This window comes from Haliotis cracherodii, unplaced genomic scaffold (genome assembly GCF_022045235.1).
Source record: "Haliotis cracherodii isolate W230 unplaced genomic scaffold, xgHalCrac1.p SCAF_18, whole genome shotgun sequence".
Taxonomy (NCBI): domain Eukaryota; kingdom Metazoa; phylum Mollusca; class Gastropoda; order Lepetellida; family Haliotidae; genus Haliotis; species Haliotis cracherodii.
The window spans coordinates 19,793,533-19,814,547 of record NW_027266273.1 but is presented as its reverse complement, the minus strand read 5'-3'; the positions used below and the strand labels follow the sequence as shown (position 1 = coordinate 19,814,547).

At 39.5% G+C, this 21,015-nt stretch overlaps 1 protein-coding gene across 2 annotated transcripts in view; it reads left to right on the top strand.

The window, feature by feature from the left end:
- The first annotated feature begins 3,577 nt into the window (after positions 1-3,577).
- LOC139465855 (alkaline ceramidase 3-like) overlaps positions 3,578-21,015 on the top strand; it is a 37,445-nt gene continuing 20,007 nt past the window's right edge. Inside the window, exons 1-5 of one of the 2 annotated variants that reach the window (XM_071247809.1) lie at positions 3,578-3,729; positions 12,606-12,716; positions 16,154-16,206; positions 19,454-19,506; positions 20,688-20,769. In XM_071247809.1, coding sequence (XP_071103910.1) covers positions 3,636-3,729; positions 12,606-12,716; positions 16,154-16,206; positions 19,454-19,506; positions 20,688-20,769 — 393 coding nt within the window. In that variant the 5' untranslated portion in view covers positions 3,578-3,635. The remainder of the gene's footprint in view (positions 3,730-12,605; positions 12,717-16,153; positions 16,207-19,453; positions 19,507-20,687; positions 20,770-21,015) is intronic. The other variant, XM_071247810.1, reaches the window with a different exon arrangement.

Genomic DNA, 21,015 nt, shown 5'->3' with positions numbered 1-21,015 from the left:
TTAAAAGATGGTACTTGTTGTTACCCTGCCTGGTGCTCGGCGTTGAGGGACTAAAACAGGGACTGGTCGGCTCGGAGTCAGTTTACTGTGTCTGAGTGGGGTGTTCATGTTAAAATGCGGCATGGTATCTCAGTGGGCTGGCACTATAAAATTGTCATCAGTCCGGACTAGTAGAAGCATAAGTGCGATAATCTTGGACGAAATGTTAAACCCCATTTAACCTCATCTAGTTTCATGTTATGTAATTTAGTTCTTGTTCAGACCGATTCTAACTTACAGTAACTAATGCACACGTGACGACAACGATACAGTCTACATCGTTTATATTTCTCATCCACCAACATCAAACGTGTGTCTTCTTATGAAAAAGATATAAAACGCTCTGGTGAACATTTAAATCTCTTTGGCTCTATTGTCCTGATTTTAGGAGTTACACCCATGAGGTACCGGGGTCTGTCTGTTTCAGTGTAAAGTATCTGAATATTTGTTTTGGGACTACGTGAGTGAGTGGTGTTTTGCAGCATTCCAACATCACGATGCACATCGGAGTCGACCCGTGAAGATCCAGGGTAGAATATGTCTTCAGCAACCCTCGCTTGTCATAATAGGCGACTATGCTTGTGGTAAGAGGTGACTAACGAAATCGGTTGGTCAGGCTCGCTGACTTGGTTCATGCATGCCCTCGTATCCCAATTGCGTGGATCGATGTTCATGATGTCAATCACTGGATTGTCTTCATGGTCCAGACTTGATTACTTACAGACCGTCGTCATATAGCTGGAATACTGCTGAGTACGGCGTTAAATAAAACACACACAAAAACAACAACATCGAAATCAAACCAGGTTCGAATTCACCGGTCGGGACAACAACTACAATCATCAGACTATCCCATCGCCCGCGGTTTATAATGACCGCATATATGTGACAAATAATATAAGTCGTGATAAACTATAAGATATGTATCAGAACACGCTGAGTTGAAGTAAGACTCATATAGTGGTTGGACCGGGATAAACTCAACATCCGGGGCTTATCTCGGCCACCTGTCAACGCATTACATTTCCTTGAAACAGCTGTTGTGATATTACCTGTGGTTAAATATAGTCTGATACGCAGTCATTATGACAACTACGCACGTTACACAACCAGATCAAAAAATATTATATCATTATGGATTAAATTCATTTTGTAGTCTTCTTATAGCGGCATGCGACGTCACACACAACTAACAGTTTTGTGCCTGACTCGTCTGTACATGTACTGCTAATACGTTGGTGGGTTTATAGGCTAATCAGCTTTTGTCATGATACAATAGGAATGACTCGAAACACGTAAAAGGAGCAAGTGAGATGAGACGTACAGTCGAACACCTGAAGATAATGCGAGGTCAATGTCTAAATAAACTTATTTCAGTTCCAGCTAAACTCTTGACCACGTCCCTCAGGGCGACCGTAGCGACCGTACGACTATCCGCGTCCTTCGTCTATATTAAAGCATCGGATCGAAGTATATATATCAGACAGGCGAAACCAGATGCGGATCCAGACTTTTGTAAAGGGGGTGGAGAGGGGGTCTAATAATTCCTAAGTCACAACGTGACTTTGCCGCTGGCGCAGTTCACGTGTATGGTGTCTGAAAGAGGGTGAGTGTCCCCAACCCGGATCGGGTGGGTGCCCCGACCCCGGATCCCCCAGTGGCAGTAATTCACTGTGGTAGACTGTATATTATAACATTTCTTAGGTATGTGACGTTTGCTGAACCCTGTGCTGGGCGTATCGTTATTTAAACACGATGGCGTTTGCAAACATTATTTCTATTTTGATATGGCAAATTTAACAACATAATTTTATACTGTACACGCCTATATACGTTGAAGAATTGATTATGTAGTGATTGAATGTCCTCAATATGTGCATGTCAGATAATAACAGTATGTATGTTTATAGTTTGGTTTATTTTTGTTTAACGCCGCACTCAGCAACATCTCTCGCTTAATTAACATGAATAAATAACATATGGTAGAGTTAAATTAGACAATGGCTACATTGTTAGTGGAGACTGGCATGGGGTCCCGACATGCAGGTATGTGAGATCAGTCCTTGCATGATGCAGTGGGAGAGTGGGGCATGTTGCCTAATACCTATCTTTAACCACGGGCATAATTGTTGTCAAGTGGGTGATAGATCGCCATTCTTCCCTATACGACGACATTTACTTATATATAACCTTACCAGAACTGTCGACTAAACATATATAGATACAGGTATGTCTTCAACGTGAACAGAAGATTACAGGACATCACCTAGTTGTTTGTTTTTTGTTTAACGCCGCACTCAGCAATATTCAAGCTATATGACGGCGGTCTGTAGATAATCGAGTCTGGACCAGACAATCCAGTGATTGACATCATGAGCATTATGAGCATCCACGCAATTGGGATACGATGACAAGCATCATCAACCACTACAGCGAGTCTGACCACCCGATCCCGTTAGTCGCCTTTTACGGCAAGCATGGGTTGCTGAAGATCTTTTCTACCCCGGATACACCTAGACAACTCGTGGAATCGTCATATACTCTTCGCCATATAAAGTCAAACACTCTGACTGACAATAAACATGACAAAGCAGCACATTCCATATCTACTTATTTGCGCTTTTCTCTTCTAGTTCGGCCTGTTTGGGAATGAGTGAGTGAATCTTTACGGTACGAGTACACGGCAGCCATGCATATGCTCCCGCATGGTAACTGGAAGAGTCGGGATCTGTTCCCTAACAAATAATCTCGAACCACAAACCTGGGATCTATCTTCTAGTATCTATCTGTCTGTCTATCTATCTATCTATCTATCTATCTATCTATCTATCTATCTATCAGGGACAGTGGTTGTGAAGGATCATAGTGAGTGAGTGAGTGAGTGAGTTCTGTTTAACGCCGCTTTTAACAGTATTCCAGTCATATGTCAGCTTAAAGTGGGAGTAAAGCAGGTCTTAGGCGATTATCACTTCGGTAAAACCCACGAGCACGGGTATGGTGCTGACAAACCTAAAACATAATCGGATCGACCCGGGATTCGAACCCACAACAATAGGTTTCTGGCGTGCCCAATTGGGATCTTGAAAAAGCGAAAGGGAGAGGACATGGGGTCATGAAAAAAGTGTTAGATAAGATAGGATGGGCGACAAAATATGATAGTCCCACCCAACAAATACTGAATGACCAATCAGGGTTTAGGATATTATTCATATATTGTCTATTACAGTAACATTGTATAATTTTAAATTGAAATAAACAATATTGGAAGTGTTATAAGGTAATATTGTACCATGTTAGCACTCTGTTGTTGAACATTACGTCTTTCCTGTTTCAGTATGGCTGTGCGTTAAAGTGGAACCCATATAAAACCTAATGATAAATGCACTGACATTATCAATGAAATAATCAACTGTTATATATTCAATCCCGGATGTGATTAAATATCTCAAACAAGGTTCGGTAATGCGCAGTTCGTGGTATAAGCGAGTGCAGCCGCAGGCAGTACCATTGACCGTGTTCCGAGTCGAATCGTGCAAGTACGGGACGAGTCCACTCTTGTTTCACTATCGATCGCGTTGTCATTTCCACAATCAAACATGGCCCCTACAGTGGGGTATTGGGGTCCTGTCACTTCTACATTGGACTGGTGTGAAGAAAATTATGTCGTCCTTCCGTTCATCGCCGAATTTTGTAAGTATGATAGCCTTTCATAACATGATACAAACTTGGCTCGAGACAGTGGTTGGCTCACAGCTGATATTTTGATTTATCCAATCCGGTAAGATTTAGTATTGTGCAAAACGGACTAGACTATGTATGAGAAGACAACGACTGTCTATTTGATTGTTTGGATTGATTTCTCCATAATATAAGTCAGTTTGTTTACGTCGACGTGCATATGACAGTTATGATCTGATAATAAATAGTGATTTTCTAGAATGGAATCATTAAATCGATATAGTTCCTACAACATTGAACAACAAGGTTTAATACAGTAAACTACGGTTATAACGAACCCAAAGGGACCAGTAATTTTAAATCGTTATAACCGCAGTTCATTATAAGCAAATGTACGGAATATATACAGCAAATAGACAGGACCCAAAACATAGTTCATTATATCCGCCAGTTTGTTATAAGCGTGTCCGTTATTACCATAGTATAATGTAGTTCCACATGATGTCCAGTGCCGTTATTCCACATCTACTACAGACAGCCTACAGATAACATGATCAGATGCAGCAAATTATGAAAATGTACTGTTTCATTTTTGTTGTTGACTTCAGTTTAAAAAAAAAGTGTTATTAAGGGATATAGAGACACAAAAGATGTGAGAGTGGGTGAGTGAGTTGGGTTTGGTACTGCTTAGTTTAAAACCATAACGGTGCAAGATTCATGGTGCAAGCATCTATTAAATATCCGATCATTGGGCATATCATTTTCTATCGTCTGTTTATTTGGCATATTCTGACAAAGGAGTATTCCGGTTTGCTACACATACATTTACAAAAGATTCATATGAAACAGTTTTATTGCACCTGAGGCATATCTTACGTCCATTAATTCAGTACAGCTACATCCAAATTAACTCAATTTAGATGTAATTTATTTAATCTCACAATCGGGCAGCAAACTTTTATAAGACTCCTGGTATTTAACATACAGCCATTTTACAAAATGAAGTTTTGTTCGTTCGTTTTTTAACGCCGCACTCAGCAATAAAAGCTATATGGCGTCTGTAAATAATCGAGTCCGAACCAGATAATCCAGTGATTGACAGCATGAGCATTGATCCATGTAATTAGGGTACAATGACATGCATCAACCAAGTCCACAAGCCTGACCACGCGATCCTGTTAGTCGTCTCTTACAGCAAGCCTAGTCATCTCTTACAACAAGCATGGGTTGCTGAAGACCAATTCTAGCCTAGATCGTCATGGTTACCATGGTTAGAATGTCACGTTCATATCTTTGACTTGTTTATTCAGGACATATTAATAGCACATGACCATATTGAAGAGGGATGTCATGTGTTATTGTTATGCCCTGAATACACCCGTCTAAGAGATGAATATGATATTCTTCAATACATACCAAAGGATTTTGTCAATGGACCATCTCATGATAAATTTAATGTCCTGCTCAAATCTGATGATGTGGATATGCTGCTGAAGCTCTCAGTACTATTGTAGCATATAATTCATATGAGGGCTCAGATGTTGACATTAAATGTTGATGAAGTACTTCATTGTAAACCGGTTCTGGTACAGTAAATATTCAGTGTCAAGGTTGTGATGTAGCTACGTTCATTGTTATGTTATACATGTCCTACTGTTGGCTTTTGGCAACATATGCTAACTCACTGCCTGTCTGCTAACTATGTTAATTAAACACTAAATACACTTACTATTCATTGATGACATGGGGAAATAGAATTGATCCCCAGCAACCTATGCTGGTTGTACGAGGTGATTAAATGGAATGGGTGGTTGGGGGATAGGATTTCACCACTACACTATGGCTAAATATGACCAGGGTGCTGTTGTACAAAACAACCTTAGCGCTACGACTCTCGTATGTCCATGTTAAGGTATGGGAGTTACAATCACCTTAGCGCTAACATCGCTTTGTAGAATGGCACCCAGGTCTATTTCCTAAGACTGAGATTCATTTGGTTCTGGATGTCCTCCACTTATATTTTAAAACTATTTTTAAAAATGATCTTTATTGATTCTGATACTAGGAGAATGGCCTTGTTGTGGTAACATTGACATTAATTGTTTTGACTCATTTATCCTGATATCAGCTGTTTGAGGCCAAGTCAGTTATATGTCACATGACATATATACATTGGGGTAGACTGGTTCCCTGCTCTCTTTGTGCTGCAACATCTTTTTTACATGGAGAAACTGATTCTTGTCAATGTCTATGCTAATGAATCTACTTTTAGCTGCTACCTGTGCTGGGAGTGCATGGTACATCCGTAGTAGAGGGTATAGTATGGTCATTATTTCCCATATCAAATGGTCGGGTAGCCTAGTGGTTAAAGCGTTTGCTCGTCACGCCGAAGACCCGGGTTCGATTCCCGACATGGGTACAATGTGTGAAGCCAATTTCTGGTGTCCCCCACCATGATATTGCTGGAATATTGCTAAAAACAGCGTAAAACCACACTCACTCACCCATATCAAATAGGAGACCTTGAAGAGCCTTAACCTTGATAATCTCTTTTGCAAATCTATTTTCAAGCAGCTATACATTACAATTTGATCAGTATATATATTGGGGATGTCAAGAGTCATATGCAAGAGAGAAACAATAGGAATAATTTAAAACTTTGAAGCACACTGCTACCCACAAGTTTTCTCACTATATCGAATGATTTGACACATCTTTGAATTTTTAACTCCCATTGCCTAAGTTTCCGAAGGAAAAAATCTTGTTTTGCATCAGGAACAAATGCAGTGATATATTTTGAAACACACTGTGTAGTGAAGCTTATGAATAATTGCTAGATGTAGGGGCGAGATTACCCCACTTCACTTCACCTGTGTCGGCACACCTGACACTGACGTCATGCTCATGCAACAGGTCAAAGACAAGGCTCTTTCACTCGTTTCTAGCTTGGTGCTTTTCATGGTTTATGTTTTTGCATAGATATTTGTAGAAGCATGATTATGTATGTCAGCATGATTAAGATCAATGGGTAAAGACAATATATTTTTTATATGTGTGATGACAAATCTGTGATATATATATTTCACACTCTTGTTAAGGCCATTATAAATGTATTATCAGATTTTTATCACCGCAATCTCCTCTACCCTGCCTTGCATTATTTTGTTATCCCCAAATACCTACAGACAAGAAAAAGTGATTTCAAATCCTTTTCAAATTTCTAGCTTCATGTGGGGTCATGGGCAATCTCATTAAAATCAAATCTAAGTTCTCGCTGCCGCTAAACAAAGATCTGAGGACATCCCATTACGGGTCACGTCAGTAGACCTTTCGCGAATTTTGCCCGAGCACTGAAATGACTAATAAGAACTCGACATCAGCCAATTAGAAAGCAGCGTTCTCGAGTTTTACGGCACTTATTTCAACCTGGCGACGTCCATTTCAGAAAGATATGTTTACACTTTTTTTTGTTTAAAATTTTGAAAACTGATCAAACGAACATTCTGGAATGTCTAATATATGGTTGAGATTGTATGGCAGTGCTTCCCACATCCTGTGCAACGCCTCCTCCGTTCAAATGTTTATCCCACGGAAGCGAGAGATAGACGATAATTTTCACGGAATCAGACGTACAGACCGTAACTGTCGTTCGGAATACCCCGCGTTAACATTTTTGAGGTTGCATGATGAGAAAACACATTCCGACTGTCACTTTCATGATCTGGTAAGCAATGCTTTGATTGGTAGGATGAAAGGTCGTTCTGACGTGACCCGTAATGGGATGTCCTCAGGTCTTTGTTCAAACTAAGATCCGACTTTAAGGAGATGGTCATGGGTGGCCCAGTTGTCCACTATTCGGTGTGCAGAGTTGCTTCCCTTGGGCATGCCTGAAACCTATTCTTCCCACATTAAAATGACACTGGAATATTGTTCAAAAAGGAATTAAGCCCTATTCACTCTGTATCTATCGACAGTTAGTGGTCACAGGTGCACTGAACAGAAAAAACATATAAAAATAAAATGCCTCCAGCCTCACATTTTTGTAAGATTTGGATGAAAATCTAACAATATATTTATTGTAGTGTAAACTAAGTTTAAGAAATACTCGAAAGTGTTCGCTCATTCCTTGGTTTCAGATGGCATATATAACAGGATAGGTACTTGGTTCACATGCTTCAATGACAAGTTCATTCAAAAGTAAACTAACACTTATGTACTTTATGATCATGTCATGTTAACTTTCTAAATATATTTAACCTATGAAATGTGTGCGTGAGTCTGGTTTTACACCATTTTGAGCAATATTCCAGCAATATCACAGCAGGAGACACCAGAGATGGGCTTCACACAAAATAACCATGTGGGGAATCGAACTCAGGCATTTGGTGTGATGAGCAAACACTTTAACCACTAGGCTACCCCACTACCCCATGAAATTTGTATCTGAAACATGAAACTCACATGAACTGACATCTTGATAAATTAAGATTTTGGTCTGACAGGTATTCCAAATCAGAAAACCAAAGCAAAGGACATCACATCCCATAGTGGCATGATTCGGCTACTGTCTGTATACCGTAAATCGTGAAATTAATGCATCTCCAAAAGAATGTGACCGCTGGCCCCTAGCCAAAAATGCGACTCAATATGAATGCGACACCCCCCTCCTCTGTTGTTGCATTAAGTGTTTAAGAGGTCGCCTTCTGCCCGGGCAATTTCGGCTGACCTGTCCCTCTTTGGGACTCCTGTGTGTGAGAAGGGTACACATATCTATTGTGAGTTCGGTGTTCACATAATTTCTGTTTTTGCATTGATATGATTTCTATTTTCTTATATTGATATGATTTCATTTTTATCCTTGGCTGCTCTGTTTATATACGTTCGAGTAGCTGTCCATCTCTCAGAAATAGAGTTAGTTTGGCCTTCGCTATTGCATCTCTTGGCTTTAGGAGATCTATGACAGATAGTGGATCTAACTGCAATTCTTGTTTTAACCTAGCCCGGGCTGGGGCATGGTCTTGACATTCTAGTAACACGTGGTCAATGGTTTCAGCCTGATTGCAAGATGAACAAACCTTGTCATAGTGCTTTTTGTGACCAAGTCTGAGGCGTAAGATAGCAATTTCAATTTTCCTTCCATTTGAGTATGAGTTTGGCTTTTGTTGGACCTTGGGTTGAATTTTGTATAGCCATCTGTCGATCTTACTTCAGTCCCATTGGGCTTGCCATCTTTCTGCTATGGAGGCTTTGATTTTGCTTTTTATCTCTAGTTTACTAAAGGGAATAGGCTGTATATCCGCTTTGTCTAGAGCTAGCTTCACCAGTGAGTCTGCTTTTTCATTTCCATGAATATCTATGTGAGAGGGGATCCAACACAACTCCACCTGTTGCCCTTGGTCCGATAGTTTTGTATATTCGTATAGAATATTGTTGACTGTGTTTGGCCTGGAGTTTGAGTTTCTGCCACTGATGGCCTGAAGTGCACTTAGTGAGTCTGATAGGATGACTGCCTTTGCTTCCGGGAGTTTCGGTATGAGTTTGAGTGTATGATGAATTGCCTCCAATTCAGCCGTGAATACTGACTGACCATCAGGCAAGCGAACTGAATGTGCTTGGGGTTTGGAGCTGTGGATATGGATCCCGTAACTAGCACTGTTGTTGATAGGATTCTTGTATCCATCAGTGTATATATGGGCCCAGCTGTCCCAGGTAGTTCGATTTTAGTGATAGCTAAAGCATCAGTGGATTTATATCTGAAGAAAATGTCTTCTGTTAGGTTTACAGGAGAATTCTCACCTTAATCCAACATTACATTAATCCAATCACATGCCAAACAGCACCGCTTATTAGCGCTGAGTAGAGTACTTCCGCTGAAACAATACATGCACACTGGCTTGTGTCGGCCTTGATGCAGTCGTAAAGAACAAAGACGCTGTGTTGCATGGGTGGCGTCTGTCTGGACTTGCAGGTGTGATCAGTGATGACATAAGTGAGTAGAACTCTTGTCTTGACCCCAGCAGTCACAATTCACAGGATGTAATTAGTATTTGAATGACATTGTTTAATATACTTGCTACAAGTGCTGCTCAATCAACAGTGATGTGGAATACATAGTTGTTTTTCAGCGTATGTCTTAAGTTGGTATTTCTTCAATCCCAAATTAAACATTGTTGATACAAATGTGATGTTTAATAATGCAAGTAAAGACCACACACATTTTTCGCATTTAATTCAGGCTCAAGTTAATTCAAGACTTACAGTAACAGTCTCATGCAAGTATATTAAACAAGTGCAAAACATGCTTCTAACAATTATGTCATTAACAAAACCACCGTTTTCGTTCTACAACTGGTTACTACACAGAATCACAGAGGCCTGTGTGAGGAGCTTATTACTTGATGTGAATAGCCAAGCTGTACAAAAATATTTACAATGAAAAAGGTTTACCATGTAGTTTACATATGACTGGAACCTGTGGTGAAATGAGGTCACCAGGAACATGGTAGTCGAGGCAACCAAGGGGATTGTGTGGCAAGGGTTGGGGACTTGGTTGCTTGCATGTCATCACTTCTCATGCATGGGTCAGTGCTCCTAATGTCAATCACTGGATTGTCATATAGTCTATGAAATGTTTTATTCCACACATTTCTCTCCTCTAATTTTTTTTCCTGATGCCAGTGTATAAAATTCCCAAAAAATTTCGGTCAGACAACCGGACTGGCAACCTTGCAAAGTTACCAGACCAGATAAAATGTTGCCAGTCCAGAACTTTCTAGACTAACGAACAAAAGGGTAAACAAAAGTACTGTTTAATGTTACTTCTCAGAAAAAAACAATAAACTGGTGGATTGTCAACTTAGTAACTTTAACTACTGACCATCAGGCATGCAACTTTTCAAAACTGACCGTCAACAGAATAGACCGTCTTGGACTGTGCAGTCTCACTGGTATTTTAAACACTGCTGATGCTAATTTCATGCTGTGAAATAGAGCTGGCTAGAACTGGCTTGAACTGGCTAAGCTTGCTGTTTAATGATCAACATTAGTCAGAGCTCCAGATAAGCTGCGTATCTGCGTGAAATACGCATCAGAAATGCAGAAATACGAAGTAAAATATAATCCAAGCGTATCAAATACGCAACGAACATTACAGATATGCTACAAAAATAAAACTTGTGCGTATCATCAAAACTATTGTGAAGTAACCCTGCGTATTCGATTAGCAAATCAGCAACTTATTTTGAATTATAAACAGGCATTCCGTCAACCTTGCCAAACTCCACGATGACAGTTACATCATGATCATTTGCCATCACACTTTCTTGTGGAAGTATCGTATTTTTGAGTCCTATAAAGCTCTCGAACCCACACGACACCAGTTTGCAGGGACTAGATGAATAGTGTTTTTAAATATTTAACTTAAGTACCCACATCTGTAAAAACTAGTGGGTAACAGAAATTTGAATACGCAGATTGAATTACTGATACCCAATGATTTTAAAATGCATGGGTAAAATACCCACAACACCAAAAGCTTATCTGGAGCTCTGTTAGTTTTTTTTTCCACAATCACGGTGCAGGACAAGGGTGGATCCAGCATTTTTTTAAAGGGAGGGGTCCAAATTATTAAAATACTCTCTCAGTCAGTCAAATGTACTTCCTAGAACATACTACATTTGGTTTTCAAAAGAGAGGGGTTGGTCCGAACACCCATGATCCCCCTCTCTGGATCCGTCTATTCTATTATTTACAGACCGCTGTCATGTGTCATCATGTCTTGACTATACTGGGCATGACTTGACTGATGGCATTTGATTTGATGACATGGAATATTGCTCATTTTAACTCGAATATGAATTAACTTCCGTCATAAATCTGGAATATTGCCGAGTTTGATGATAAACAACAAACAGGCGTATGACAGGTCTTATTTTCTGCTGCATTTAGCTGTATTCAAGCTATTCATGATGGCCTGGTAGTAGCTGAGTCTGGACCAGACAAACAAGTGACTGAAAGCATGAGCAATGATCAATGCCATTGGATTATGACGACATGCCACATCATTTTCATCAGGGCTTATTCAGGTGTGAGGTACTTGTGACTAATACCATGAATACCGACCCATGTGGCTGAAATTTAAAGTAGCTGCGTTGATGTTGACGTGGAATATTGAGGTTTAAATGTATAAATTAATGCACTTGTGTACAGACTTGATCTCCAGTAATGTGTTGTGGCCATGTAATGGATATATGTATGTTTCAAGGAGCCACTGGTGCAGGCATAGTAACAGCTGGAACACCTTGACAGCTGCATAAAGCACAGATGAAACCAGAGTGTAGACAAAAATGGGCACCAATGTCGTCAGAATCAAAGGGTGACCTATCAGTAACCAATGTACTCTTTTTGTTGTTGGATAAACAAAAAGGTTGCCTCATAAAACTAGATATCAGTTAAATGTGTAGGTTCTCGGTAAATATTTGAAATTAAGTGTAACCTTCCCCTTAACTTTAGGTGGCAAGTGACAGGATTCTGATAATGTTTGTTGAGGAATATAATGTTTTGAACTGAATTCATTGTATTCTAAACTATTGGCATTATCAACTTAATTTTTGTTAGTTTGTTTGTTGTTTAACACCTCACTCAGCAATATTAGTTCTTTATGACGTTGGTATGTAAATATTCAAGTTTGGACCAGATGATCCAGTGATTAACATCAAGAGCATCGATCCATGCAATTGGGTTATGATAACATGCATCAACCAAGTCAGCAAGCCTGACCACCCAATTATTTTCTTCTGCATACTCAAAACAACCACAAACTTAATTGGCACAGGTCTATTTGTGAAGAGTATATGTTTTGACATCGGTGTTTGATGTTTGTATTTCAGGGAACACCATCAGTAACTTGATGATGATCATCCCTCCCCTGTGTGGGGCGGTGCTGGCCTACAGGGAGCGGCTGGAGGCTCGCATCATCTGGTGTCATGTGGGACTCCTAGGTGAGTACGTCTAGAGGCATTCCTCCTAGAGGTGGGTACATCTAGAGGCATTCCTCCCAGAGGTGGGTACATCTAGAGGCATTCCTCCCAGAGGTGGGTGCATCTAGAGGCATTCCTCCCAGAGGTGTGTACATCTAGAGGCATTCCTCCTAGTGGTGGGTACATCTAGAGGCATTCCTCCCAGAGGTGGGTGCAACTAGAGGCATTCCTCCCAGAGGTGGGTGCATCTAGGGGCATTCCTCCCAGAGGTGGGTACATCTAGAGGCATTCCTCCCAGAGGTGGGTGCATCTAGAGGCATTCCTCCTAGAGGTGGTTGCATCTAGAGGCATTCCTCCCAGTGGTGGATACATCTAGAGGCATTCCTCCCAGAGGTGGGTGCATCTAGAGGCATTCCTCCTATTGATGGGTACATCTAGAGGCATTCCTCCCAGAGGTGGATGCATCTAGAGGCATTCCTCCCAGAGGTGGGTGCATCTAGAGGCATTCCTCCTATTGATGGGTACATCTAGAGGCTTTCCTCCCAGAGGTGGATGCATATAGAGGCATTCCTCCCAGTGGTGGATACATCTAGAGGCATTCCTCCCAGAGGTGGTTACATCTAGAGGCATTCCTCCTATTGATGGGTACAACTAGAGGCATTCCTCCCAGAGGTGGGTACATCTAGAGGCATTCCTCCTAGAGGTGGTTGCATCTAGAGGCATTCCTCCCAGTGGTGGATACATCTAGAGGCATTCCTCCCAGAGGTGGGTGCATCTAGAGGCATTCCTCCTATTGATGGGTACATCTAGAGGCATTCCTCCCAGAGGTGGATGCATATAGAGGCATTCCTCCCAGTGGTGGATACATCTAGAGGCATTCCTCCCAGAGGTGGTTACATCTAGAGGCATTCCTCCTATTGATGGATACAACTAGAGGCATTCCTCCCAGAGGTGGGTACATCTAGAGGCATTCCTCCTAGAGGTGGTTGCATCTAGAGGCATTCCTCCCAGTGGTGGATACATCTAGAGGCATTCCTCCCAGAGGTGGGTGCATCTAGAGGCATTCCTCCTATTGATGGGTACATCTAGAGGCTTTCCTCCTATTGATGGGTACATCTAGAGGCATTCCTCCCAGAGGTGGTTGCATCTAGAGGCATTCCTCCCAGTGGTGGATACATCTAGAGGCATTCCTCCCAGAGGTGGGTACATCTAGAGGCATTCCTCCTATTGGTGAGAACATCTAGAGGCATTCCTCCCAGTGGTGTGTACATCTAGAGGCATTCCTCCTGTAGCTGGAATATTGCTAGCTCTCGGAGCACATCTTCAAGTACTTCACTCACACCAAGCTGTACGTAATTCATCATGTCCTGTTACAGAATTTCCATATTTCGAACTGCGTCAGTGCGGTGTTTTATCGTACCTGAAGACTGGAATATTTATGATGCAATTTTCAAAAATTGAAACCATAGCAACTGTATTTTGATGTTTGTTCATAACTACATTGATTTCAATATATCATTTCAATGAGTTAGTTAGGATCAAATATTGGAATCAAAATCTGATATTTTAGTTATAAATGTATTGTTTAATGCAATTGTTTTATTCTGCAAATGTTAAATACATATATATTAATTATGTATGGTATGCATTTTCTTTGGCATATGTCTCCATCAGTACCCTGTTTGTTAGTATAAGCATGCGAGTATGCACAAGTATCTGCTGACCGTCACAATTACTTTGAGTCACATCCACAACCTTTCAATCCATGCATGTATTCATCATTGTGAGCTTTTGCATAGCCTCCCACATCTTCCCGAGGCAAGTGAGTTAACTGACTATAAAAGTCGAGTTTCCACCCTTGCCGTACTAGGCTTCAATTATGGAGTTATGTTTTGGCCGGACTGATGGGTCTATGCATAGTTCAATCAAAATGGCGTAATAAAATCCACATCCGGTTCGTAAACTGCTGGGCAGATTTCGGTCAATTGTAGGATTTGCAAAACATCGCCAACTCGGCGTCAACAGATATTTTCCAAATGTTTCCATGTATTTAATCAAGGTGCTCACATGAATGATTTTGATTATCGATCAGATCGTCTTGACTATTTTATTTAAAGCAAATGCAAATGATATGAGAGGTGGAATCTGATTGGTCAATAGGTGGGACATAGAAGGGACATAACTCATAATAGCCACTGGTGGCGCAATGATCGAACACAGAAATTCCAGCTCAGTTCGGCAAGTGTGGAAACTGGACTTTTACAGTCAGTTAACTCCCTTGCCTCAGGAAGATGAGCCTCTCAGTGGTTGTTTCGTTTATCTCACTGAAAGGTCGGATAGTTGATCCACATATATATACATATGTATATACTGACACTGTGTTTAATTAATGTACCGGGATACAGTCCATCTCCAATAATTATTTCAACTGTTTGTGTTAACTGTAATCGCCGTAATAAATGCATCGGGTGCTTAGAAAATTGACACATTGGGGGTGCATATTAGACCATACACAGCGAGCTCAATTGTTGTTAGAGAACAGTTCAAATGTCAAAACTAAAACTTTTCGGTAATAATTACAAAGCAATTATATATGCATTTTACACTGTTTACTTTTTCTAACAATCTGTAATATACACAACTAAATACAGATGGTCATATTAAATTTTGGTCTTTGCATGGGGCACCGAAAAGCATTACTTACACTATTTTGAAAAATACTATTGTAGTAATTTGAAAATATTTGAATTTTTGGCTGACATCTGACATCTAGTGTCTTAACATGTTTGACATTTCTCTTCTGACTGCACCACTCATGAAAGTATCAACTTTGTCCCTCCTGAACACAAGAAAATGCAGATGTCCTCTTAGTACCGTATTCAATGTAATAAACGCCCCGCTCTAATAAGCGCCCATGGAGATATTCGTAGATATATTGGCTAGTGAACAATCCCAATTAGCACCCCTTTCGATTGATCAATGTACACTTATTTATTCGTGTACAATACTCACTCGTATGTTATATGCACCCTTAATTATGGGCAATTGACTTCTGGAAAATATCTGTCGTGTATAATACGCACAGACTTTTCTTTTCTATAATTTCAGGCTGTCAGCATTAAACACAAAATTTACGATCTTGCAACTCTGTTTTTTCTCTCCAAAATTATATTCTATTAAGTGACCCCTATTTCTAATTTTGGGAGCCATGGGTGCTTATTACGTCGAATACGGTACTGATAAAAATGACAAGCATGTATTATCTTACTGAGATCCCAGCCTGAAAAGGACAAGTCTGTCAGTGTGGACTGAATATCATTGTGGCATCGAGTGCTACCGGTATCTCTCCCTTTGAGAATTTCACCAGGTAAATATCATATTTCATATTATGACATCCTAAATGTATAGTTTCACCATGCTGAGAGCTGATTCAATGTTCTCTGTTTTTTGTTTTTCAGTCGTTGGTATTGGATCGTGGTTTTTCCACATGACACTTCTATATAGCATGCAAGTAAGCCTTTATTTTGCTTCACCTTTTTGTCTTGTGCCATGTTAACACTCCCAGACATGTAATCAGTGATCGTGCTTGTTGCCCAACCCAGCAGCCCTGACCTACATGCTTGATGCTGTCCACATTAGGAGATTAGCATTAATCAGCAAGTCAGGACGTATTATGGATTATCTGTCCTGACAGAATAATGAATTCTCCGGCAGTGGCTGACAACAGAAAATCATTAAAGAAAATCTCAATTAGGCTGTGAAGTAGGGTGCCCATATCTATATGGAGATATAGACGTAGTCAAACATGCCCAGTTGCCAAAGTCGCCCAGAAACCCATGATTGTGGTTTTGAATCCCAGTGTGTCCCAATTTTGTTTCAATGTTTGTTAGTACCATACACATGCTCGTAGGTTTCACCGTGACACGCCCTGATATAACTGGAATACTGTTCAAAACGGTGAAAAACTCACTCACTCACTCATTATGCTGACTGGAAGTTGACAAATTGGGTGCTCATTCTTTCAACCCCTGGTTTTGTCTGGCCCAGGCTCTATGTACTTATGTATGAAGAGTTGTTGTGATTTTCCTGGAATATGTTTGACTTTGACTTTAAACAACAAAGAAACAGCTCATGTTTGATGTATCGACTCAACAGTGAGCTAATGACAGTGTTTTCATCACAAGAATAATGATATGTTTTAAACTGGCCTATCAACGCTTGAAAATCTCTAAATGCATGTGTACAAATAGTTTACTTATTATACCCTGGACCTAACAGGGCTGGGGATTCCATCCGTTCATCTGTTTGTCCTTCCGAGGACATTTTTTTTCGTGACCTATAACTTGAAAATGACTACCTAGATTCTTTTCAAAATTAGTGAACACTTCTACACCTTTAGGAGAGATGCTGTGTGAGGTTTTGATATCAATATTTGGATTTTCTCAAAAAGTTCATTTTTCATGTTTTGAACTTTTGTGCGACCTATAACTTATAAACTACCCCATCAATTCTTTTCCAATTGGGGGTACAATTCCTATACCAATAAGAGAGGTGAAGTGCAAAGTTTTATTTTGAGATGCAAATTTTCTGAGAAAATGTTTCTTTTTTCATGTTTGGAACTTATGTTGGAGTCGAAACCGGGGGAATTAGTGAGCCCTGCTCACTTTTTGTCTTGTTTGCTATATGAAATATATTGAAAGATTATGGTTTTCATCTTAACAGTGAAGAGAGGACATTTGCAAGGATTGCTTTTTTAATTTCATATTTAGCATGCCTCTCGTATTGATATCCATGAGAATAATTGTTTTGTTAAGTACAGTAAACTACTGTTATAATGAACTCAAATCGACCACTAATTTTAGTTCATTATGACCGTAGTACGTCTATACTGCAAATGGACGGAATAAAAAATTAAGTTCGTAATATCTGTCAGTTCATTATACAAATGTTATAAGCGTGTTCGTTATAAACATATTTTACTGTATGAAAATTAAATCGCATGCAGGTCAGTGTGTGAAATAATTTGCAACAGCACTAGCCAGCCATGCTAGCTAGATAATGTGTTACTCTCCAATGGCAGATTTAAGTCTCCACCTGAACAGGAGGAGAAATCTGGTAGCAGAGAAATAAAATATATATTAAAAATTCAACAAGGTTGAAACTTGAATCTAAGACAATATCAATTAATTTGGCAGAAGGATAGCCTATGGAAACACTAGACACTTATGACAATATGATGCATTCAATAACTGCTGGAGAAAAGACCTCTTTATCTGAGTTGTCAGCAGAATAACAAGTGGTTTTGGTGTTTTTAGAAATCAGTCTTATTTTTCAAGTGAACATGTTTTTATTGAGATAGGGGAGGAAGGTTATATAAAATAGCTCATTTGATTGATAATTAAGCTACCCTGTCAGCTACATGGATGTTATTTTCACCAGCCAGAAAAAAATGAAAGTTGCCATGGGCTAGTGGACAAACACTAGGCAAACGCTTTATTTCACAATGAGTCAGGCTCCTGTTACTGAAATCAATCAGTGTTGTTGTTTTTTTAGCTTGTTCAAACTAACCAAATAAACAGTTGTGTACAATCAACCTACATAAAGAAGCCTACAAACTCCTACTGCCCCCAGGACCATAACACGAGAGGCGCAGTTAAAGCAGTACGAATGTAAAGGGGAGTAACTTTTTTATTGTTTGGAAAATGGAAATATAAATGAAATGTGCGGCAGACTTTATGATGATGCGGGCGGTGCCTGAGAACCAAGACTATTATTTTCTTTAACCTTATTGCAACACAGCAGTGCTGTTAAACGTTAAGGTCAGTAGGTGGATTAACGTTAATTAGCATTGTTAACAGGTGACGAGAGACAACTAAACTTTCAGAAACAAACTCATCCCTTGGTGTGACCAGAGACCATGTAATATCTTTATAAGTCTTCGGTGTGACTTATCAGATCACTAACACTGACTTTCAGCTGGTAAGGAGATGACTAATGGTGGATTAAATTGATGCTTCATGTAAGTTTTTGTGACAAATAGGTTTATTCACATTTATGTTTATTGTACTGACTTTGATTTTGTTTCAATATCATTAACAAAAGCACATGTAAGTTGAGACTTGAGACGTATCACAATTTGGGGGGGCTACACAGACCCCTGCACTTATATGATATATCACAAAATATCACTATTTGATATATAGTTTTATGATATATCCCAATATTTTGATATATATTCCAGTCTAGTTATATGATATATCACAATGTTTTGACGTACATTCCAGTCTAGTTATATGATATATATCACAATGTATTGATATACATTCCAGTCAAGTTATATGATATATCACAATGTTTTGATATACATTACGTTTATAACGAAGACGCTTATAACGAACTGACTGATATAACAAACTTATTTTTTAGTCCCGGCCATTTGTTGTATTAATGCTGTATATATGCCTATAACGAACTACGGTTATTGTGAGCTAAAATTAGTGGTCCCTTTGAGTTTGTTATAACCATAGTTTACTGTACAATCCAGTCCTGTTATGTTGTATATCTCAATATTTTGAAATATATTCTGGCATTGTGACACATATTGTTAACTGTATCTAGATATGTTGTATAATGTTTGACCATCAGTGTATAGTATCGCTGGCCATGTAACGTGCTCCTGATGACTTGTTCCATCAATGGATGGTCACCCCATTGTGAAGTAAGTACGATTGTGTACAGCTCCTCTCCCTCTGTTACAGCTACTGGACGAGTTACCAATGATATGGGGGTCAGCGTTCATGGTGTATGCATAGTAAGTACTGAGGATGGATGAATGAATGAATGAATGAATGAATGAATGAATGAATGAATGAATGAATGAATGATTATTTTTGGTACTGAGGTCGCTTATTTGGCGGGACACTTATCTGTTCAATATTGTCTTTTCTGTTTCTCGATCTCAGTGTTCAATTCACAAATATGACACATTTTACAGATTTGGTAGTCAAATAAACTCTGTGTCACTTTGCATTGTTAACTATTTTTTGTGTTAGCATTAACCAGCTATTCATTTTTCTCAAACTGTAAACACTTCTTCATGTTGTTTTTTTTTAACTACCTCTGCATGCACCCCCCCAGCACCATAATGTCTGAGCCCAGCACATGCTGCCTTGTATCCTTCAGGATTCTATTAATTCCTCCGTAGAATTATGAAGCAAATATGAAAAATCATTATTATGCAAAGTTTTTTATTTCAAATGATAACCTTTGACAATGTAAATAGTGTAAGGCTTAAAAAATAAAAGAATTGGTTCACGGGCAATGACTTTTGAAAATATAGTGCGGGTGGGGGTGATTTTTCTTTTTTTGCTTGTTCAAACTAGTATGTAGCCAAATGAACAGCTGTGTACCAGCAGCCTGGGAAAGGGCCTCCCTGCTTAAACAAGCATACAAACTCCTGTTGCCTCCGATACCATAACACGAGATACGCAGTAAATCAGTGTGTATGTAAAGGGAATTAACTTTGTGCCATATTGGTTTCAAGTATGAGGATTTTTGTATTTTTTTAAAAATGGAAATAAAAACAAAATGTGCGGTGGACATTATGATGATGTGGGCGGTGCCTGAGAACCAAGACTATTATTTTTTTAGTTCAGGTTAACCCGTTGCATGGACAGTAAAGTAAGTCCATTTCCGCATTGGTTCACCAAGTAGAAACTCACACTTGGAAGTATTCAAGTATTCCCCCCTGCCCCCACTTTGACCAGGGTGTTTTGGAGAAAAAACTGGATATTTTGGCCTCTGCTTCACAACAACAATTTTCTGTGAATCAAATATTTTTTTCATAAAAAACCCAGCAACCTCCTGCCCCCTGCTCCCTCACACATGGGTATCAGATGATTGGTGCATAGTTATGTTGGTTACGTATGTGATTTGTTCATCATTATGTTGCCATTGTTATTAATGATTTAACAAACACCTCCATCCTTTCAGTGCCACACTTTCCAGCCCTCCACAGAGTAACCACACAGGGCTAAAAGTATTCGAGTTCCTCTACTGCAGTATTGTTACCATTGTAAGTGTTCATTTCATAAACAGCACCACGGAATTGACGAATTTGAATTGAAATGCATTGAAATACAAACCATCATGTGTTTCCGTGTGTATTATATGTTTGTGTAAATAAATGTGTTGGTGATTTGAAACGGTTTGATTTGAAACAATATTGCAAACTGCCATGGTCTATACGTATGTCAGTACGTTTCTTAAAATGTTTGTCAATACGTTTGTCAATATGTTTGTCAGTACGTTTGTCAATACG